The 23,509-nt window shown below is 52.0% G+C and overlaps 1 protein-coding gene across 11 annotated transcripts in view; it reads right to left on the reverse strand.

Moving 5' to 3' along the window:
• The window catches only part of Slc12a3 (solute carrier family 12 member 3), a 44,931-nt gene that overhangs the window by 12,009 nt on the left and 9,413 nt on the right, over positions 1-23,509 (reverse strand). For 5 of the 11 annotated variants that reach the window (XR_015440146.1, XM_087184195.1, XM_004843195.4 and 2 more), the window contains exons 9-25: positions 23,072-23,156; positions 21,940-22,094; positions 21,580-21,687; positions 21,013-21,136; positions 19,234-19,335; positions 18,280-18,435; positions 17,604-17,703; positions 16,600-16,711; positions 16,110-16,250; positions 14,959-15,065; positions 13,007-13,089; positions 11,851-11,928; positions 11,051-11,152; positions 9,708-9,819; positions 7,007-7,093; positions 6,243-6,378; positions 4,677-4,744 (exon numbers count right to left, since the gene is read on the reverse strand). Coding sequence is in view for 10 of the 11 variants with exons in the window: in XM_087184195.1 (XP_087040321.1) it covers positions 4,677-4,744; positions 6,243-6,378; positions 7,007-7,093; positions 9,708-9,819; positions 11,051-11,152; positions 11,851-11,928; positions 13,007-13,089; positions 14,959-15,065; positions 16,110-16,250; positions 16,600-16,711; positions 17,604-17,703; positions 18,280-18,435; positions 19,234-19,335; positions 21,013-21,136; positions 21,580-21,687; positions 21,940-22,094; positions 23,072-23,156 (1,856 nt within the window). In the remaining variant the exon portion in view is untranslated. The other 6 variants (XM_013071624.3, XM_087183792.1, XM_013071623.3 and 3 more) reach the window with 3 other exon arrangements.

Genomic DNA, 23,509 nt, shown 5'->3' on the forward strand with positions numbered 1-23,509 from the left:
AAAAGCAGGGTCCCAAGGATTAGGGAAGGTGGGTGGGGACAAAGGCTTTTCATAGCTATTGTTATCTTAGTTCAATTGGGTTTAGTGACTTTCCATGAAAAAGAGACAGGGGAATGATAAACCCAAACTCTCCAGATGTAACAGATATGTCAGAGGCTGAAAACGCTGAGGTCTGGGAAATACTATGTTACTTTCAGGGACCGAATTCACAAACTTCAAAGGCCACCAGAGAACAGGTGCCTGCCTGATCGGGGCCAAGGGGAGAACATGCCTGTGGTCATTTCAACCTTCCTCATGTAGTTCCCTCACCCAAGGGAACCTGTCCACCTGTCCAAGGGACAGCTGCCTTTAACTCACAGTTCTAATCAATGACACATAGCATTCCTGAGCACAGGATGTGCCGGCCTTCGGCTACTAATCCTTACAAATAAAGCTGCCCCAGAACAAAGGGACTTGTTCGGAGTTGCTCCTGGCTACAAAGAGTGGCAGCCATGGCTCTAACCTCTATTAGGGGTGAAAACTGTGCAACAGAACCCAGTCCCACCCAGGCACTGAGGCCCAGCCTCATTTCCCATCTGTGAGGTCCTGGGCCAGCAGCCGACTCTTGAAGGGGTTTCCTCATCCCTAACAGGGGGCTGCAAAGGGTGATTCAAATAAAGTTTTGAAAATCTACAAGGCCAAATTCATAAAATGCAAAATCATCTATCACTATTTTGGTTATTACTACTGGACTTTGAGGAGGAGTCATTATAGACAAAAGAGATGTCTGGTCCCAGCAGAATAGGTTATTAGTTTAGTCAAAGGTTGTTGGGCTGTTTACTAGGCAGGTTTACCAGCTGTCCTGGTTATAGCTGAGCTCAAACAAAGGTTGTTGGGGAAAAAGATATTAATCATTAATCAAATAAATTGCTGATTAGTAGACATTGGTAAACAATCTCAAATCTCAAACCAGCTCTTTTTAAAAAATGGCCCTAGCATGCTCTCCAAAATGGGAGACAGTGACTTTGTCAATGCACCAAGGCCAAGAGATGCTTTTTGTTCTCAGAATTTCCAGGGAACGCAGGGTTCTGTGTTCCACCTGGCCTCTGGTCTGGAAGGAACTAAGTAAGGAATGTGTGTTTTCCACATGGTGGTTCTGATGAAGCTGACCCCTGACCACACTTTTAGAGAAACCAGGTGTGTCTCTAGCATGGAGATTAGGAACACACACAATGCAGCTGCTCTGATTTCCCCATGGAGTTGGCCCTAGAGCCAAGGCCCATTTGGGCAAACAGCTGTGGCTGCCAGTGTGGGATGGGGTGGGGTGGGTGGGGTGCATGCAGATGTCTTCTCCATGGTGACTGGACACATGGTTACTTGTATCATCTAATCCCACAGTCTTCCTATGAAGTCCTGGGGTAGAGGGGAGAGGAAGGAAGAGGAGCCAGCAGGGGTCACCTCTCAGGACCAAATTCTTCATCTCATGGCCTGAAAGGTGGACTCATTTTAATGGCAAATAAACTTAGAACCACAACATGTTAACATGAAAGAGAACCCTGGGAATACTTCAATGTGACTTTTTTGATCTTTAGGGAAACCAAGGCCAGAGAGATGTGAGGTCACTTATCCAAGAACACATAGTGACCTAATAGAGACAAAGCAAAAACCTGTTTCTCTGAAGAGAGGCAGAGTTTATGAAGCTGTGGTTGACACACAAGTGTACACCAAGGGGCACATATGCCAGGCTCCCCAACCAAGAAGCCTGGGGCCACCAGACAGGATGGAGCCACTGTCTTGCATTCTGACCCCATCTGTATCTGGGACCAACCTTACCCTAGAACATTCTCTGCTGGGTGTTGGCTGGAGGCGGGGGGCTAAACCCAGCCTTTTCTTATCACGCTTCTCAAATCAAGCAAACAGAGAACACATTCATTGCAAAAAAAAAAATGATCTCCCTGAACTGGGAGGGAACCCTGGGAAACCACTGTTGCAGCAGAATCAGCAAACTATGCAGCCACAGAGGGCCTGTGCTCAGAAGGGGCCACCCTTGGCTGAAAGCACTGTTGTCACCACTTTGACATTTTTTTCAATGCCTTAAGTGACACAGGAAAGCACTGCAAGTGAAAGTTCAGCTCAGCTGACTGCAGTGTAAATGATGTCACTGTCTGAGCGGGGCATAAAGTGAGCTCTCCCTATGGAAAAACGCACACAGGTGCTGGTGACATCTGGGGTCAGGGGACATGCTGAATCCCAGGAAAAGACTGGCAACTGCTTTCTGTGGTCAGCTTTCTGTGCTCTTCCACTCCTCTGCTAAAGAGATATGCTACTGGGGTGTCAGAAATCGTTGAGTATTCTGTACAACCTACTGCATGTGCAAAGTGGCTAGGAGGGACCAAAGTCAGTCATAACCATCTGCTGTGGTCTGAGTATGGTGTGTCCCCCAAAAGTCAACGTTGAAATCCATACCCGCAGGGTGGAGGTATTAGGTATTAGCTTTTAGGAGGTGAGGCCTTTGGGAAGTGATTAGGTTGTGAGGGTGGAGCCCACATGAATAGAATTTGTGCTCTTACAAGAGAGGCTCCAGAGAGCTCCCTGCTCCTTCCACCATGTGAGGACACAGCAGAAAGGCGCCATCTATGAACCAGAAAGCTGGCCCTCAACAGATGCTGAATGTGTTGGTGCTTTGATCCTGGGTTTCCCAGCCTCAAGAACTGTGATAAATACATTTCCATTGTTTATAAGTCTCCCCACCCCCACCAGTATATGGCATTTTGTTACAGCAGGCTGAATGGACTAAGACACAATTCCTAAACCCTGACAGAGAGTACATGGGAGTATACTCCTCCCTGCTTTTTTCCTTCCTCCCTCTGTCCTCCCTTCTTCCTTTTCTTTCTTTCCTCCTTCCCCTTTGCGGGGAGGTGTGTGTGTGGGGGGCTCTCACTATATTGGCCAGACTGGCTTGAATTCCTGAGCTTAAGCAATCCTCCTGCCTCAGCCTCTTGAGTAGCTGGGACCTCAGGCAGGTGCCACCTTGCCCCATATATCCGAGCATGTTTCTAATAGCTTGGCCCACTCTGATGGTGACCAAACTCTGCTATTTGGCAGGGGAAAATGCTACTGCTATCTTGTCAATGTGGAGTAACTGCTACTAGTAGCCTTTGAATCCTCATGGGCCTTGAAGATGAGACTGACAGAACAGAAGCCTCTCCAGTAGGTCTCAGGCTAGCTGCTGAGCTCCTGCCTGTCAGCAGTACCCAGTGAGCTGAATGCCCTCTGGTTTCATCTGTTACTTTCTTGTGTGTCTGCTAAAAGCCACTGGGCATCTTTGGTTTGAACCCATTTGCCATTTTGATCTTCTGAAAGGGCACTCCCTTGAAAGAGGGTCTCGGCAACACTGGGGCGATTTGAGCGACCATACAGGAGTTGTGCCGGTGAAGCGGTAGGAGGAGGAGGTTCCAATGGTCTTCTCAGTGGCTATCGGCCTAGAGGCCTCTTTGTAGGAAACCAGTGTCCTTAGATCCTGGCCTTTGCAGAGCAGGTCAGATGGTGACATGGCCAGGCATGAGTCCTATCCCAGGGCTCAGGTCCCTTCTACATGAGCACACATACCAAGTGCAATGGTGTGTTAAATTCAACACCTTCTCTCCAGAGAAATGCAAGCTTCATGCGACCCTAATTGCTCACAGTATTACAAGTGTGGTTTCTCTCCACGACAGAGTACACTTTGCAGATTTATGGGACCATTCAAGCAGATACGCATGGAAAATCATGACCTTGAGCTTGCATACCCACATCACCCATCGGGACAATGGTCCAACTGTGCTCTGCTGTTCCACTTCCACTCCTCCTCCTTTCTTTCTCACCACACATCCAAGTGAGAATGGGAGGGAGCTGGCCTTGTTTTAAAGGAGGACCACGTCGCCACAGTCTTACTGATGTAGCACAGCACCACACATTTTCCTATTGTACAAGGCCCTACAAATTATGCTGTTGGCCCTGGCTACAAAGTATACATACAGGTTCAGCAGGCTGCCTAGCTGTCCTGCAGAATACTCAGGTGCTGGACTGCTGGGAAATGTAGGAAAGGCAGTTATTTGCTTCAGCAAAGACTCCTCACCTTCTGAGCTGTAGACTCAGAGGCTTGGCTGACCACATACTTTCTACTGACTCAGGGCACAGAGCCACACTGAGACCCCCTCTGTGCCGCTGTCACCTTCCACTTGCTCAGCCCTGCTAACACCTGCCAGGGCCAGCTTGGAACTGAGCATGGGTCCAATAGAACACGGGGACTGAGTGAGGCCTCTCTTCCTGTTGTCCAGACTTGGCACCAACATCAGTTGGGGTGGCTGATGGCCAAAGAGGGCTGAGCAATTCCCAAACGACCAGGAATGCATTTCCTTCTGGAGTGAGCTGGGTCCCACCTCTGCCAAGCCAAGTTTGGCAAGTAAAGGTAGCAAATAAGGAAAAACCAGCAGGGAGAGGAAGTCAGCCATACCTGAGACATATGACAGCCTAGATCTCTGCCAGTTGGTGCTTAGGCAAGGGACACAGGCAGGCTCAGTCCTTGCCACATACTGAGAACCCACCCAGGCTATATGTGCAGGTGCTGTGGACCCCTCACTGCAGCTAGTCCTGCTTCCTGAGCTCCTTTCCCGATCTGCCATGATTGCCCTTCCCCCCAGCCAGGTGCTACTTACATGACGACCAGGGCAGCATCCTGGGAGTAATCCAGCAGAATCTCATTCAGCCTCACCTGCCGAAGGGACTGGGCGAGGAGAAGCCCAGAGGTCACTTCCCACATCCTTGCTAGCAGTGGATGCCCTGCCGTGTCCAACTGGACACAGGAGTTATTCCTCCTAATGGATTATATATTCTCTTGCCCTTGGGGAGGAAGGGGATCCTCATGGTAACTGAGTACCAAGTTTATCTCCTTCAAGAAGCCTACCTTGGTTTTTCCATGTGGGAAGAAGAATCCCTTTACTGGATTCAAATCTTAGCCCTGACAGTTCAGAGCAGAGACAACCTGACTGAGCAAGTCACATCACCTCCTGAGCCTCACTGTCTTCCTCTGCAAATGGGTATGATAAAGCCCTCCCCAGGGGGACATGAGAAGGATCAAAGGAGATGCTCTAAGTCAAAGCCAGACAGGGGGCCTGGTTATGTGGAAGATGCACTGGGGAAAGACAAGGAACTCAGGGCAGGGACAGCTCTACCTCCTCTGGGACAGACTGAAAGAGAACTTCCTTTGGACACTATCCTTACTTGGCATTTTCCAAAGAGCCAGCTGGCCAGTGAGCCATTGGAGACAGCGTCTCCTGGCTCACAGATCAGGGCAATTTCCAAAGCTTGTGGGAGGCTGGGATGGAGGGAGACCCTTAGGCCCAAGGCCTGTGTCCCGGCTGTTCAGAAATGATTGACACCCATGATATGAGAGCAATGGACACCCCATTGTAAGAGGATGAAAAACTGAGGGGAAGTGAGTTACCCTCACCCTCTCTGGGACATTTTGTGTAGACAGCTGTTTGTTGTGGAAGCTGTTCTGCTGTGCATGGCAGGCTGTTCAGCAGCATCCCTGGTGCCCACTCACTACATGACAGGAGCAACTCACATTCCCTAGTTGTGACATCCAAAAATATCTTCAAAGGCTGACAAATGTCCCTTGGGGGCAAAACTGCCCCCAGTGGAGACCTGCCTGGAACACGGAGCAGAACTGAGATCTGTGCCCCGGCCTCCGCCCTCCTAGCTATTTACCCCACCTTGAAACAGCCACAGTGGCCACTGTAAGGACTTGTGCTATGCATGTGCCATGGTCTTATCAGAGTCCTGACCTGTCTACAAAGTGGGCAGCCCGGCCACTGGGCTGTGTCCAGGGCAGTCTCTGTAGGCTGCGTAGATCAGGCAGCTTTGCTGACCCACAGGACAAATTATACTTCTGCTGTCATACTATATCAAAAATCCCTCCCTCCAGGCAGAGGAAAACAGGAGAGGAGAGGGAAGACTCTAGATGGTCCATGCCCACCGCCAGGCCACTTAAAGGGATGGGATGACCAGGCTCCCGCAACAAGGACAGCATTGAGTGCTACCACTGGTTACCTGTCAGCCTAGCAATTATGGCTTGAGAATACTGAGGTGGGAAATGGGAAAGCAGGATTCAAAAGAAAGTAGGCTCAGGAAACTCAGGACACAAGGGACACATGGCTGTGACCCAGAAGATGCCTTGACCCCCCAGCCCCAGTTCTTCAAGGCTTGCTTTTCTCCTGTACCTTGACTCTGTTCTTATTGACCTCTTCATCTGAGATCTTCCAGGGACAGTCCCGCCTCATCTCTGCGACCGTGGCCTCGTCCTTGAAGCCATCATTTAGGCGGAATGGTGCAATCATGTCCTCAAACCGCTTAATGCTGGGGACAAGAGAGGAGGTGAGGCTGGCTGAGATAGCCCCATCTCCAGGGGAACCAGGTCCCTGGAAAGAGCTGGAGGTGGTGCCACAGGGACAGACTTTTCACTAAAACCCATCTGACATGGTTGTTTAATCCAAGTGGCTTCCACATGGAATTTAGCTCTGACACTTACATTTGGCACAAAACCAAACTCCACAGCCATCCATGGTGACTGACTTGGACTCTACCCCACCCTTTCTATTCAGCAGGTGTCACTAGCTCAGGTCCTGTGCCACACGAGCCACACAAGCAGGCTGTGCCCCCACCGTTTCAGAGCTCATGGTCTGTTGGGTGATAAGCAAATAGGTAAATAAATATAAAGTGGAGTTTTATGAAGGTATAAACAGAATAGTTGGCCAGAAAGAACAGGGGTGGGAAGGACTCTCTGGGACCTGAAGAGTCTTTCTGATGCCAGCTATGCATAGGGCAGGGGGTGCTGGAGCAAACAGAACTAAATGTTCAAGGCCCTGAGGCACAGCATGTCTGCTTTGTGTGAGGATTGGCAAAGGAGCCAGTGTAGCCGCAGGCAGAACGGTGCACAGGGCAGGCAGGTGGCCCTTAGCCTGGAACCCCCACATGGAGAACTCACTGCTCAGCATTCGGCTTCTGATTGATGTCAGGAAGGATGTGAACTTCATGGAATCCCAGTCGAAACTTGCTCAACAGAGAAATGATCCTGGAAGACAGATTTTTTTTAAAAAAAATGTTCATTCCCTTAGTTTTTATTAAGCACCTGCTGAGTGTTTAGCAGTGGACAAAACACAACTGGCATTCTAACAGAGGGATAGAAGCAGACGATAAAGAATACCAATTAAGTAGTTCAGATGATCACAAGTCACATGGAAAAACATTCGACCAGAATTTCCCAAATGTCTTGTGACAGCTCTATACTAGTGCATCTCAAGCTGCAGGAGACCTTGTCACAGTGCAGATTCTGGGTCAGCTGGCCTGGGTGGCCCCTGGCACTCCATCTCTAACCAGTTCCCAGGATGCAGTGCTGCTGGACCACGGACTGCACTTTGAGTAGCAAAGGTCTAAGGGATGGGTTATCTGAAAGAGGGAAATTAAAGTGGCTGAGGAAGCAAAGAGAGCACACAAGAACTCAGCAGGAGCAGCAGGCCAGATGGCACTGGCTGTACATCTCACAGCACAGCTGTGCTCTGTGGCAGTCAGGGAAGACTTCACAGAGGAGGTGGCGATGTAACTGGATGGTGCATAGTGGGCAAGACTTTTACAAACCTGAGTGGGTGGGACAGGGAGTGTCCACATTAAAATCACCCAAGGAGCCCTCAGAAAAATGCACCTGCCTGGGCCCAGCCCGCTCACTAAGTCAGATCCCTGGCGAGACATGGCTTTGTTGACTCCCTTCATGATGCTGATGTGCCTCCTGGTTAAGGACCACCAGACTCACTGGTGGGCAGGAATCCAAATGAGCAAAGGCACCAGGGACAGAGGAAAGCAGGGACACTGGAATGCTGCCTGGGACAGCATGAAGTATGCTAGGAGGAGATGAGCCTGAAGCTCTAGGCTGGGGCCCAGCTGTCAAGCCATGGCTGGTTCCAGAACTTAGGGAGTGGAATTCTGCAAGCAGAGCTGTAGCCAGACTCATCCTGGTATGTGGTGGTGGTCATGGAGAGAGTAGAGCACATGGCCCATCATGAGATAGCTGGTGACTGAGGAGTTTTGGTAACCTTGGCACGAAGAACATGCTGTTATCCAGCAGCATCTCAGCCTTGTGCTAAGCCAACCTCAGGGACCCCAGCTGCCACTCAGAACTGGGACAGGAAGCTGAGACCATGGCACAGCCTTCCTGGCCTAGTTACTCTTTAAGGGTCACAGAGGCTGGTGCTGGTGTTCCCTAGCAGCTGCTCTGGGCCTTGTGGAGAAGGGACCTGTCAACGGTGAAGTTCTCAGTGCAGGAGTCAGACTGCTGGGTCTCCCTGAGCCCATACAGGAATGACTACAGGCACAGATCCAAGGTATAACCCTGGAATAGTAGGAGGGCCATGCAGGCTGGGGGTCACCTCCTTTTCTGCTCTGGGTGTCATGGCCAGAATCACTGCAAAGGACACTAGAGACTGCACAGGAGTCTTCTTTTTAGCTATTAACTGTGTGGGTGTAGGAAAACTGCCCTACTGTCCAAGCAGGCTCCCCATCCATGACCTGTAACCTGACCTGAACTTTCTCTAAAGCAGCTACTTCACAGCTCCTGCCAACTCTGCACCTGTGCATCACCTGCCTCACTGTTTATTTCCTTGTCTGTTCACATCAACTCACATTCTGACTTAGTGCTATGATTTGAATACAGTTTGTCCCCTGAACTCATGTTGAAATTAATCCCCCATGTGAGGTATTAAGAGAGTAGAAACAGAATCTGACTACGGTGATTAGAGGTGGGGCCTTCAGGAGGTGATTGGGATTGGAGAAGGTCATTGGAGTGGATCCACCATGGTTGAATCCTGGCGGCTTTATAAGAAGAGGGAGAGCTGAGCATGATGGCACATGCCTGTAATCCCAGCTACTTGGGAGGCTGAGGCAGGAGGATGGAGAGTTCAAAATCAGTCTGGTTAACTTAGCAAGACCCTGTTTCAAGAACAAAAATAGGGCTGGGGATATAACTTCATGGAAGACCCCTTGCCTAGCATGAGCATGGTCCTGGGTTCCATCCTCAGACTGCAAAAAGTTTTAAAAAATAAAAAGCCTAGGGAGAGAGACCAGACAGACAGACACAGACACGTGTACTCCCTGTCTCCATGTGGCCTCAGGATTCTGGTAGCAAGAAGACCACCAGCTGATGCAGCCCTAGGTTTGCACCTCCAAAACCCTAAGCCATTATAACCCTTTTTTTCTGTAGAGAGCAGACTGCCTCAGGCATTGTCATTATCGTAATGAAAAAGTAATATGCTAACTACCTTTCAAAAGGAAATCTTATATTACAATTTTAAACAGAAAAGAGCATCTCTTTTAGGAGGGGCCTCTCTGTCCACAAGATTTCTCCTTGAGGAGTTTTGTGGTTTTTAAAACTTAACACCGCTGCTTGTTATGGTAAAGCCTGGGACATCTGCATCATATTAAAGGGCATGTCTGAACAATTTCTGACATGGAGAGAAACCTGCTCCTGCCCAGAGCCCCAGGCACCATTGCTGTGGCCTGGAGAGAGCTAGCCTGGCCTTGGAGACATCCTGGGCCACCCAGGGGTGGTGGTGGAAGATGGGGGGAAAGGGTAGGGGGCAGCTTCTGGGGAGCTCAGATGGCGCAGCTGTGTGGCCCTGTGTTGCCTCCTCACTTACGCCTTTCTCTCCTGGTCCAGTCTGTTGATCTGGCCCCCGACGAACACACGGATCTTGCATTTGGCCCATCTCTTCTTGCGGTGGAGGAGGTAGGGGATGAGGAGCGTAAGGCCTGGTGAGGAGAGTTCCCAGGAGGATCCCAACAAGAAAATATGCTAAGGACTGAGTCCTCTGTGGGTTAGCACTCCACAAAGCCACAGCAAACCCCTTCCCCTCTCTGGACGTCAGTTTCCCTGCCTGCATCAGAGCTCACCTGACTCGACCTCCGTTGCTCACAGTGCTCACTGGGCCAGGATTTTCTTGTCTAGCACAGTGTTTTAAATAAACAAGCTGGCATTGAATAATTTGGGAATTGCACAAGGATATCTAGATTGCTGACCTGTCCTGAAAATTGAATATTTGACAAAGGGGTAGGATCCCTTATCCCTCCCTGTCATCTCTCCACATGACCCCAAGGACCAGCCACCACGTATCACTGCGTAATCCTCTCTGCCTCAGGTTCCTTATTTGTAAAGGAGACTGCACCAAGTTAACCTCCGTAGAGCACTCAGTGTCAGACATGTGTGTAGTAGGAGCTCAGCCTCTTCTTAGCTGTCATTCATAGAGAACACAGTCAGCTCTCTGTACCTGCAGGAGATGGGATCCAGGCTCCCTGCCCCATGGATGGCAAAATCCACAGGTGCCCAAGGCTCTTTTATAAAATGGCATGGTATGTGCACAGAACCTACCACATCCTCCCACCTACTTCAAATCACCTCTTATAATACTGCGATGTAAATGCTATGTAAATAGCTGCTATGCTCCATAGTGCAGGGAATAATGACAAGAAAAGAGTGTATGTGTTCAGTACAGACAATTTTTTTTCTGCGATGAGTTAAAACCATGAATGTAGAACCCATGGATACAGAGGGTCAATCTTGCTCCACTGGAGCACAGGCATTTTCTCTCTATGAAGGACTCAACCAAAGGTAGCAACAAGCAAGCTGAGAGCCATATTTTAAGAAAACAAGGAGAGGGCGTGTTCCTGCGTGCTGGCCCGTGTCCCCCGTTTATGTCATGCAGCTGTGGTCTGTAAGGAGCAGAAGGTTCTCTCTCATGTTGGCCTCAGTGTCCCTGCAAAGCTCTGTATTTTACAGCTGAAAAACTAGAGGCCAGAGAGTGGGATCCAGCCAGGCTCCCCTGACCTCAATATGGGCGGAACTGGAGCCCCATGTCCTTGGCTAGGCTGTGCACTTTGCTCTGCTCACCAGTGGCCTGGATGAGAGCAGGCCAGAAGGGCAGGACAAGGGACACAAAGACCTGGAGGGGCAGCGGGGAGCCCATGTCTGGGGTAGGGTGCTGACCTCCATCGTCAAACAGCCAGTAGATGTCAATGGTCTTCTTGGCCTGCTCTGACTGGAAGATGGTGCTGGCCTGCTCCTCCCACACCAGAGCCTCGGGGTCCACTGCCAGAGGGGAAGGGAGGTCAGATCATGGCCAGCACCCTCAGTCCCCCAACCTGCCTCAAACAGCCAGCTCCCCTGGGAGGTGGCTTGATATGCGTCATGCAGGGTGGACATGCAGCCGCCAGGAGCACCCAGAGCATGGCTAATGCCGCTTCTGGTGCCACAAATCATATACTCAGGCAGGTAGCCAGGAACAGGGGCCCTGGACACAGGGTTACCAGATGCACCTCCCTTGCTCCCAGCTTCTCTCTCCTCGGACTCTGGTGGGCACAGGGGGGTGCTGGAGGTAGATAGAAACCCAGTGCTTGCTGGGACAGGCCATTGGCAGGAAGCAGGCTCTTCCATCTCAGGAAGATCCCCCTGTGCCACTCACAGACATTGCAGGATGCCCTAAGCCTGCCACAGGTTCCCCAGATCCAGGGTGTGGGAGGAAGAGAGCACCATCCCACCCCTCTCCCCCTACATTTAAACATGACCAAGGGGGACCTGGCTGGTGAGACTTGGGGCCCAGAGCCCCGAATTCCCCACCAGGGCTGGCAATCTTTAGCAGGGCCAAGCCCCCTCCCAATTATCCAATCCAGTTATTCAGGCACTACTGGTCACCAGGAAAAACCATTTGCCCTTGACCCAGACCCCATGGGGAATCGCAGCCCCACAGGGCAGGAACACCGTGAGTCTCTCAGCAAGCAGGGACTGACATGTGCCAGACACAGATTGCCTGGCCCCGCCGGTGCTGGCTCCCTTGCTGTCCTCTGCTGGATCAAACACAGGATTAACTGCAAAAGAGGGGGGCAGCTAGGTTTGCAGGTGCCCCTCACCTGGGTGGACTTCTGGGTTTATCATCTGCAGGGCACCCCCAACACTAGGAAGAAAGTCTGCACTCCTCCCTTGGTCCCCTCTTCCCTGGCTCCTTTCTGCCTCTCCACCAGGCCACGCTTAGCTCCACCTCTGGGCCATGGTGCAAGAGGTCCCCGAGCTGGGAACAATCTCTCCCCAGCTCCACCCTCTCAGCAAATGGCCTGGTGTTCAGAAAGACCATCCTTGACCGTTACACTCTGCATCTCCTCAGAACACCAATATGTCTGAGATAATTATATCCACTTGTTTGTATCTGCTTTGCTCCCTGGAACATCAGGATCCAAGGCAAAGGCTTTGTTTCATCTCTGCTCTGCTCCTAGTGCCTTGAGCAGCATGGTTAGTGACTCTGTAAATATTGACGGCATAAATATTTACTGGCCACTGCCATGGGTCAGGCACAGTCTCTGCCCTTGGTGACACAGCTCCTGGCTGCAAGTGACACAGAGCCCCACCTGCCAGTCTCCCAGCTCCACCTCCATTTGTCTTCATGCTTTTTATGTCTTTTACACCTAATTATTATGAATGCAGAGCTTGCATAACCATATATGACTTTCACATGTAAAACATTCCTGACCCTAAGAGTACCCCAAAGATGGCCTTCAAGACCAAAACTTGCAGTTTGGACAACAGTTAGGTGACTGGCTTCCTAGTTCAGCATCTTTATGTTAGCAAGCCCCTCTGCTTTCTTCTCCTTTTTCTTCTCTATTAGATCCTTTTTATTCCACCCGGTTACAAAAGCATTGACTTGGACTTGGGGAGCTCAGAGTTCCAGGTCTCCTTCTGCCCCCAGGTGGACACATGTTCTTAAACTGGTTACTTAGATCTTCCTCTTGAGGCCTTAGTTCCTCCACTTGGAAATCTGATGGACTCTAAGGACCATCAAGGGCTGACTCTCTGAGTCTGTGACCTTTTATTCCCTACTAATTTTTCCTTCTCTTCCATTTACCCCTTTTAAAAAATTGGATTCTGGAACTTCCAGGCGCGTCCTGTACTCACTGTGAGCCTGCATCACCTCGGAGACATTGAGCCCCTCTCGCATCCTCATGATGCACATGCCGTAGTTGAAATCAAAGGCATCGCTGGAAAGAGGAGGTGGAATTATGGTTTGGATAAAAAAACATCACCCTGAAGCCTCACGTGTTCAGAGATGGGGCTTTTGGATCATAAAGACTCTGACTTCATCATTGGGTTTATCCAGTGACAAGATCATAATTTGCTGACATTATTGGAAGGTGATGGACACATGGGAGGTGGAACCTAGTTGAAGCCAGTGGGTCAAGTGGGCATGACCTTGAGAATCATATCTTGTCCCCAGCCCATTCTTTCCTTCTCTGCTTCCTGGCCCCCAGGAGGTGAGGGGCTCTGTCCCACCACACCCTTCAACTGTGACAGCCTCAGGCCCACAGCCCACAGCAATGGAATCAGCCACATATGGACTAAAACCTAGAAAACGGTGAGCTAAAATACACTTTGCTTCTTTGAGTTGTTTTTCTCGAGTATTTGGTCACAGCAATGAAAAGCTAACACAGGTAGGGTCAGGCTCCTTGCAGCTCCAGCTTCCACGAGGGAGGTGATCTGGCTCCCAGGAGACCCAGTGTCTGGTGTGGGCCCTGACCCTTTCCACGCTTTCTCCCCTCTGGCCTCAGAATGGGAGAGTGCCAGTGTCCTGCTGGGGAAAACCAAGTCTGGCCTGGCATCAGGTCATGCCCTGTCCTGCTGATACATTTGGACAATCCTCACAACTCTGCCCTCAGAGGTGGGGAAGGTCATTATTATCTCCACTTTCCAGACACAAACACTGTGTTTCAGGAAGTAACTCACCCATCGTCATACAACTAAGGAAGTGACCAGCTGGGATTAGGATTATATGCTGAGACTATAAATCAAAGAGGGGTGTGCACATAGCAATGTCCTAGCCCTTAAACTGGGTGTGGTGGCACACATCTCTAATCCCAGCACTCAGGAGGCTGAGGCAAGAGGATCTCCATGAACTCAAGACCTACATAGTGAGTTCAAAGTCAGCTGAACTACATGGCAAGACCCTGTCTCATAAAAACAAAAGCAAACAGAAAAAGGAATGGTCTCACCCATGCAATAGGCTGGTTCTAAGGGTGTCTAGGAGACTTCTGCCCCAAAAGTGTATTGATCACATGATTGACAAGTGGCTGAGAGCCCACCATTAGGGTCTGACCCAGCAGGCTAACACTGTCCTTCCTGACTCCACTAACCCTGTAACTCTGGACTGTCTTGGAATGGCAGTGCTGGAAGCCAGGTTTCCCACCACCTCTGCCTGTAAGTTTGCTAGAGGCAGCTGGGATGGTTGCTGAATCACAGTGGATTAACAGCAGACCCGGAAGCAGGCCTAGGACCTCCACAGTCAGCCTTACATTCTTGAGTGGTGCTGCACACAGCCTCTCTGTGCAACATCGGTGCAGAAAAGCAATGCAGCCCTTCTCTGGACTCTGTACAGCAAAGAGCTGAAGGAAACTCTGAACTCCCCAGGAGCTCAGTCCTTGGCAGCCCAGTTTCACTTGTCTGCTCAGTGGCACCCATGGGAACTCTTAAACTGGCCACCTGGGGGCCTTCTGAAACCCAAGGTGGGCACAATATTTTCACCTAAAACCCCACATTTTTAGCTACACTGAAAATTAAAAGTTCCAGCCATATCGGGCCTACATTTCTGTATAGCACAGTCAGCCAGAGCCAAGTAGCAGCTACTTTCCTCAGTTTACCCCAGTCCCCACTGCTCCATATTGTCCCACACCTGACCCACTCACCTGCCTGATTCCAGCCCACCTTAGTGTCCATGCCCTCTGCCCGTTTCTTCCTCTGCCTTGAACAAATGGGCTCAATTTATAGCCCTCAGTGTGCCCACACTTCCCCAGGCCCAGGAAACTCCAGTGACCTAAACTCACTGATCCCAGGCTGCCCACCCGGCCCTCACTCACTGTAGGATGCTGATGTAGTCTTCCACTGTGGCCGGGTGAGCAGACTGCCAGTTCTTCTTGAATCCCACCACAAGAATGTTGGGCTTCATTCTCCCCAGACCCACGGCCTGTAGGATTGAGGGAGTGGTCAGAGGCATGGGGCTGGCAATCAGACTGTAGGGCCACCTGGGCTCTGCCCTGCAACTGGGTGAGGTGCACCCCGCCACCCTCCATCCATGCTGAGGAGACTCAGGAAATCATCCTCCCTCCAGGTCCTCTCTTCCCCGACATCATGAGGAGGTGAAGCCTCAGCCAAGGTGACCCCTGTGATTTCTCTCTGCCAGGCCCAGGACTGGGTTATCCCAGCTGCTGCTTCTCTCATAAATAATTTCTCATAACATGAGACCTGAATTTGGATGTCCAACTTAGTGTGTGCCTGGGTCATCTAGTCCATACATCTTTTATGTTTCTCTTTTCTTAGTATTTTCAGATATTGAAAAATTTCGAGGTGAAATTCACACAACAAAACTGACCGTTTCAAAGTGTACAATCCAAAAAGCAAAATAAAACACAAGCTGTACATTGCAGGGGCATTTAATACATTCACAATGCTTAGTGTATTCACAATACTATCAGTTCTATCTACTCCCAAAATATTCTCAAAACTCTTTATTTTAATTTTGAGAAATAGCTAAAACTAGGGCCGGGGATTTAGCTCAGTGGCACCATGCCTGCCTTGCAGGCGCAAGGTCCTGAGTTTGATTCTCGGTACCAAAAAAAAAAAAGAAATAGCTAAAACTATTGAAAAAAGATTCTCATGTGTTGGCTCAATTATTATTTTATCCATGTACCTCATTTTACACATGAGAAAACTACCTACATGCAAACATCTATCACACTACACATGTAATGGTTTTTCACTTGATAGTATGTAAATTATATCTAAAAAAATAAAAACAAAAATAGAAACTGGTCAAGTCTATACAGGCCCCACAAGTTTCCATGTCATTTTCCCAGGTCCTGGGCATCAGAGAATGTGCTCTTAATCAGCACATGTGAGGATGCAAGAAAAGGGGGGCTGCTTCCTGGTGCACAACAAGGAGCTGATTCTGTCTTTCAAGTTGTCACACCAGGTCATAAGTCCCACGGGGAAGCCCCCAGAGCCACCATACCTGCATAAGAATCTGGACACCACTGCGGAGGTCCTCAGCGATGACATCTGAGTAGAAGGCCTTGACCTTCCTCTTCTTTAGCCACTTCGTGTGTCCATTGGCCAGGAGTCGGAGCTCAGGCATCCTCTGCTTGTGGGGACCCTGTAGGTGGCAGAAGCAGGTGACATCAGGGTCTGCCTTGTCCCTCTGGCCTGAGATTCAGCCCCTCTCCTGCCCCAGATGTACCCATTTTTCTTTACAGAGTTAGTGGAGGAATAGAAGAAGAAGGGAGGGAGGGAGATGAAAGGAACATGGGCGTGGTGGGGCGGAGGGGAGAAGCCAGCGAGAGGGACCTGAAAGGGAGAGACCTGGGCTCATAGGGGACCTGACCAGGAACTGCTCGCCCCACACCTTCTCTGCCACCCCACCCCCCACCCCCCGGGTAGATATCACATCCAGGCAGCTCCTGAGAAGTATGGATGGCCCGGCCCCACCTACTGAGGACACTCACAATGAGCACATGGCCACAGATCATGAGGCTCAGGTTCTGGGTGAAGGTGCCCACAAAGTCCACAAGGGCCGGGCGGAAGTTGGGGGGGCCTGTGAGCACCAGGCACTGGGGGCTGAGGAGGAGGAGGGAAGAGGGTGTGAGCCATCATGGGAGAGTCACTGGGGCCGGGATATTAAAAGCAGGTACCCCAGCAGGTCTGCTAGGTCACCCTGAAGCACAGTATGGCCTCAGGCAACACCCTGCACACTTATACTTTGGGATTCATCTTTCTGGCTGTGACTCAGGGCTCTTACAGCTCTTGTGGTGGCCACCATACTAAGTCTCCCTTGTGCTTCCTGCTCAGGCCACCGAGCATCCCACCCAACACTTCTCCTTTGCCCTGCCTAGCTCAGCATGGTGTAGAATAAACACCGATAGTAAGGACACCTATCTGTGTCACCTGGGCAGGTGAGTGAGCATTTGTGTGGAGTGGTCAAGGGACACTGCTGGTCAATGAGAACCAGACTCAATGCTTCTGAGGCCCGAGGGGCCAGTAGTTCACCTCCCTGTGCCTTGGTGTCCTCATCTGTGGGTGGGGTTAGTCATTTTACGGACTTCATGGGTCTGTCATGAGGCCACATAAGGCTTTGAGAAGCACCTGGCTCACACTATGGGTGACATAAACAGATCTCCTGATTATCATCCTCACACTCTGCTGGGAAGGAGACTGCACGAACAAGATTCTCCTCGCGACCAGCCTGAAGAGGACCCAGGGAAGGTTTGTCACTGCTGTCTTCCCAAGGTTACAGTGATGAGAATTAGCATCAGATCACCCTCACAGCAGAGCAGCTTCTACTGTGGAAACTGAGACATGGAGATTCCCTTCCTCACTTAATCCCACTGGGCAAGGTCCACCCCAGCCTCCTACAGCAGCATGGGGGGTGTTCCTCCACCTCTGACCCCTCTCAGCAGTGCCGGGCCAGCCTGGGTCAGGAGGCCTCCCGGGGGCCCCGAGCTCTGCTCACCGGTAGTTCTTGATGTGGTCTTCCACCTCAATGAGGCCCATGGAGTAGCTCAGGGCCAGGTTGTAGGAGCCAGCCTGCACGGAGGAGCCCCAGTTCACCTCTAAGAAAGGGGGTCGTGGGGAGCATGACTCAGAGTCACCAGAATAAGCCAGTTGTGCCTCTGTGGGCACTGTGCACCTTGGCAGCAGGCCACCAGGCAGGTAGACAGCCTCAGCTCTGGCCCTAATGTGTGTGGGGCTGGGGACCCGAGTACCCCCTGGCTACATAATCAAAAGTTACACATCAGGGTATTGAACTCTACAAAATATTCTCCTGCCTTGACACACAAACCTTCACAATGACCTGGAAATCCAGGTTCGTATGTAGACTTCTAGGCTGTCTTGGAATTGTGTTTCCCATCCACAGATTACTGTCATCCCAGGACCCCTGCCCGTGGCATGTAGACACTCCTACACTGTCCAAGCTTTGTCTTCCTCTCTTTCCAACAGCCACCTCCCAGGGCTGGTTGGGAAGCTGGCCCTGCAGGCAGACTCAGGCCCTTGAAACTGGGAATTCCTGGGGTCTGTGAGGTCTATCAGTAGAAGTATGGGCTTCAACTGGGTGTACAAGGAGGGATGAGGTCAGGGGGCAGCATGGGGCCCTGGGAAGTGCAGGACTGGAAGCTGAGCCCACCCACCTGGTTTCTTGTAGATCACGTAGAGCAGGAGGAAGAGGACGACTCCAATGGCGATGAGGGCCGCCCACCAGGTGAGCAGGAACATGATGACCACGGAGATAACTGCCCCAAAGAGCGCCGCCCACTTGCTGTAGTACTGGAACGAGGGCCTCCACCCTGGGCAGGGGCCCCATCAGTGGATGCGCCCTGCACTTGGGAACCTCCTTGGGGCCACAGCTCTGGCGGGGCTGCATGGCAATGCCCACTATGCCCAGGCTGGGGCCCAAGGGGCCTCACCCACTTCCTCCTGGGCTGGGCCTTGCTGCTGTACTCCATGGCGACAGGCCACACCAAGGGGGAGCCTCCAGCTCTGGCCAAACATGGGTCAGCAGTAATGCGAGCTCATGGCATCCATGAAGCCAGGGGGTGAGATGCAGGGGAGATGGCACAATTCTACCTGGCCCCACACCAGGAGTGACATCTGCCCCATGGCGCAACTCCGAGGCCACCATGCACACTGTGGCTGTGTAAAAGGAGGCCTGGTTACCAGCTTGTTGATAATTTGGGGCTAATTAGAAAAAGCCGTCCTTCCTCAGGTCTCTCTACTGCCACCTGCCAGAAATTTTTCATCATTAACATACACACCTATGTGCGTTGTGATAGGAATAGCACCCTCTAGAGCTGTGCAGTGTGCAACCTGCCCCACTGGATGTGACGGTCCGTGGCTTTGGGAAATTCTCCTTCCCTTCTAGTGAGTCAGACTCCTGACTCCCAGTGGAGGAAAGGACTAGAAGAAGCTCTGCAGACTATAGACAGCACATGAATCCAGGGAGAGTGCCGTTGTTGGCGCCTGGACGTTCCCTTCACATGGTTTCCACTTGAGAGTGACCTTGGGTTGCCGCCTTCCACTTCCAGCCCCCCCCATACCTCGGCCCTTAGGTGTCTCCCCTGTGGTAAGGCAAAGTGCTGGCTCACCGGGTGAGTTGGTGATGGAGGCGTGGAAGCAGCTGAAGTTGATGAGGGCGTAGGAGCACAGGAAGAAGTTGGAGATGATTGGGGCAATGGTGTTGAGCTCCGCTTCAGCGGCCCAGGGAGAAAAGAGTAGCCTGTCAGGCAACTCCACCGAGGAACTGCCTGGCACTGTCCCTCATTGGGTGAGCTCCAGGGCTCAGCGAGTCTCAACCTTCCCCTCTGTGAAATGGGCCCATCCTGTTGTGAAGTTCAAAGGGACTGTGTCTTGTCAACTGTAAGCTGCCATCTTTCAAGAGGACGGAGGCAGTGTGAGGTGAGCCCCATCAGGCCAAGGAGGACTGAGGGCCGTGCCCGTGATACCTTTGGCCAAAGATTCCAGTCAGGAATATACAGTACTTGGTGATGCAACCCTATCCCACCTCCCGTGGGGACCCATTTCACAACTGGCTCCTGCTCTGAGCCATCTCATTGATGCCCAGGCCCCCAGACACACTTGGGAGTGCAAATCCTTGTTCTGTGGCCTCTCCTGGGGTCCCAGAACAGCACGAGCACCTCTTCTGCCTGATTCCATTCACTCCCCCCGAGAAGCTAGCCCCAGAGAGCCTGAGACCATGGTCCTCAGACTGCGCAAGTCAGAGCCATCCAGGGCCAAGGATGCACCTCCTAGTTGGGGTGCTCTACATGGAGACAGCCTGGTCTGCGGAAGAAGGACCGGTCCAGGAAATGCCAGGCCTAACTGGGCTTTTCCACCTGCCACCTCTTCATTGGCTTCAGGATCCAGGACCCAGGGTCTAAAAAGCCTCCCTCAGCCTACAGTGCCCGGACTGTTAGGTAAGGGACTGGCAACTGGTGATGCCAGCCTGAGCGGCTGTGGCAGGAAGGTGGGACTCAGAGAGGCTGGCCTGCAGCCTATCCCCACCCCAATCAATAGTGGGGACCGGGGACATCGTGTCACAGCCTGGCCACTTCTCTCCCAGTGAGCTGTGCTTTCTTGGCTAAGTTAAGGAGGAGATACTGGGTGTGTGGACATATGGTCTCTTCCTGCCCACCTGTGACACGCCCATTATGCACTGTTGCTCCCATTCTGCAGAGAAGGAAACTGAGGCTCAGAGAAGTAAATTGCTTGTGCAAGGTCACACAGCTGGCACGTGGCAAAGCCTAACAGATCAGCTGGACTTTTTATCTTCAGGGCTCCCTCAGGGTGAGTCACTGGCTGTTTAATTCATACACCCAAGAAGGTCGACCCAGCCATTTCTGTCAGCCCCTGGGAAGGAACCAAGCAGCTTGACCCATGTTCCAAAGGTGACCTGAGGGTTCATTTAAACTCATAAGGGGTTATTGGGCCAGGGATTTAGCTCAGTGATGTCACTGCCTGCCTTGCAAGCACAAAGTCCTGAGTTCAATCCCCAGTACCAAAAACAAAAACAGAAACGATAAAACCTCATAAGGGGTGAGGGGAGGTTCCCAGTTGCCAGGACACTGGAACACAGAAGCAGGGGAAGGAGGTAAGGTCTCTTGTACCAAAACAGAGCAGTCCACTGCCTGCATGGTGTGGGAGCTGCCCTCCCTGGAGGTGGGAGGGGGCCCCCCCAAAGCCTCTTTCCAGGAAGAGCTTTGCTCAGAGCTCTTCACTGAAGATGCACTTATCATGTGCAAGGCCCTGGGTTATATTTTTTTTAAGAAAGCATTTTTGACTGAGCACCCACTGAGGCCAGGCCAGGCTGGCTGAGTAGGAAGGAGAGGACTGAGCCTGTGACCTAGCCAAGTCTGGCAGCCTCTTACCAATGATGATGAAGGCCACGGCGATGGCATAGGCCAGCAGGTAGCCGCGCACAGGCTCCTTGTTCTTGCCGTAGCCTTTGCCAAAGAAGCCGATCAGTGGGTACAGCTGGTCCTCACACAGGCACTGTGGGCACCCAACACCACACTCACCTGGTGTCTAGGACCTGCCACCTCCCCTCCCCAGGCTGCCTGGACTCCAGCCCCTGCTGGGCCCCCTCTGTGCCTGCAGCAGGGCACTTCCCCAACACAGGCTCCAATTTCTGATTCTTTTAAGTAGGTTGAGATTACACCACCTTCATTGCCATGGAGACAGGACAAGGCCAAAGCAAGAAGGGTCAGTCCCATGGCAGGGGCGTCTTGGAGGTGGACTTACAGACAGGCTGCTGAGGCCATGAATTTGGGATGGGAATTGCAGGTGTTCTTCCAGTCACCCCACAAGAGGGGGCTGCTTCCTTCCATCCGGACACTGCTGTCACATGATCCTTCTTTACAGCTGTCACCAGGGAACCCACCACCTGGGCCTCCCAACTTGGGCCCCTCTCCTGTGGCCCTTTCCTGGGGCCTCACCTGGAAAACTTTGGCAGCTGAGACGAGGCAGGCAAGGGCAGAGGAGAGGGTGGCCCCGAAGATGCCGGCTGTGATCAGGGGTGCGAAGGCTGACACCATGCTCATGGTCTGCGGGGATGGTGAGGGCTGATCTGGGAGGCCCTGCCTGGCTCCCCAGTACCTACTGCAGGCGGGAGCTGGTCCTGACACCTCCATCAGAGTCCACACCCTCACTTGGGTGCTGCCCCTCATGGACAGAGACCAGGCACAGGAGCCCCACCTGGGCTCACAGCCTTTCTCCAAGCCAGAGCCCAGCTCCCCGTTACGTCACCCCAGGATGTCCCGGCTCTGGGAGGCCCTGAAGAGCAGAAGCCCTGCTACCTGGTAGTAATTGATGAGGCCATAGCGGCAGCTGTGCTGCTGGGAGCACTTGGTGAAGTTCCAGCCATAGTTGCAGGCCAGCCCCTCACAAGTACCCAGGCCAGAGGTCACCGTGTCGTTCAGGTCCCCAGAGGCATCCCGGACCACACAGGAGCCTGAGAGGAGGAAGGAAATGTGAGTGTCTCCCTAGCCCTCTTCCCCTCACCCCCTTGCTCTGTCCTCTCCTACTCCCAGAATGCTGTCTGCTTCTGCAGAGAGAGAGAGAAAGAGAGAGAGAGAGAGAGAGAGAGAGAGAGAGAGATGCTGCCAATAGCTCAGTTCTTCCTTTATCATGGAACAATAATCCTGATGTGATAGCTAATACCAGGTGTGCTTGTGGTATGCCAGGTACCATGGTGGGTACTTTACAGCAACCTTGGGAAGCTGGAAGTGCTGTTATTTTTGTTGTCATTCCCATTCTGTAGAGGCACACGGAGCTTAGTAAACTGCCCAGTGTCTTCCATAAAGCAGAGACCTGGCTTTCAAGGCCTGAGTGCCCTTGAGGGAAGCCAAGTCCCTTGGCATCTGGGAACAGCTTGCCTCAAAGGTGGTCACTGGGAGCAAGTGCACCTGACAGCATCTCAGGTCAAGGCAGGTGTTACTAGCCCAGGGCTGGATTCAAAGCCTGGCTCTACTGCTCAAGGATGGTGTGACCTTGGAAAGGTCACTCACCTCTCCTTTGAAGAATGGGGGAAGTGACAGTGCCTGGATTAAATGTGGCAAGCCATGTTAAGGACAGGGAGGCAGTAAGGCAGCTGCTGATATCATCATCATCTTCATCATCCTCTACTTAGAGGTAGAGCATGATTCATCCTGCAGGATCTTCATGCCCATGAAGGTAAAACCTCAATGTTTGAAGCGACCATAGGAGCCTGGACTGGCCTCCCTCACTGTGAAGATGCCAAGGTGACAGGCACCCCAGGGACAGTGTTCAAGGCTCCATTTCCTGAGGCTGCCACATCCTCCTGGCCCAGCTGTCCTTGTTCAAGTGAAGCCCCACCTGTGGACCCCCTCCAGGGCCTGGGCTACATGGACTCTGCAGGGTAGGTGCCAGGTTCCTGTCCTGTCCCTGTTAGCTGGACCAGCTACTCACCAATGGTGGCTGAGACGGCCAGGTAGGAGATGGTGGTCCAGAAAATGGCCATCAGAGTTCCCCTGGGGATGGCCACGGCAGGGTCCTGTAGGAGGAACAGTGGTGTCAGGCAGCCTCTAGGTCTCCCACCCCTGGCCCTGCACCTATTCCAGCTCCCTTCATCAAGAATCCATAGAAGCAGGTGACCAAGATCACAGGCCTGTTACCACATCCGAGTCCCGGGGAGCCTGAAGTGAAAGAGAAAAGCAGCAGCTCCTCACCTAGGCCAGGGAGGACACCTGGCTAAAGCTTGCTATGGGGGAAGGAGAGCAGGGCCCAGGATGGTAGGGTTCTGAGCTCAGCCTGCCTGCATTCAAATCCAGGTCACCAGATGGGGTGTGGGCTGATCTCCCAGCCTCTGCCCCTCATCTGTGAGAGGTAACAGCAGTGCCACTGTGC

The sequence above is a fragment of the Heterocephalus glaber genome, unplaced genomic scaffold (assembly GCF_053883595.1).
Source record: "Heterocephalus glaber isolate CG9 unplaced genomic scaffold, H.glaber_assembly_v1.0 deba00000071, whole genome shotgun sequence".
Classification (NCBI taxonomy): Eukaryota; Metazoa; Chordata; class Mammalia; order Rodentia; family Bathyergidae; genus Heterocephalus; species Heterocephalus glaber.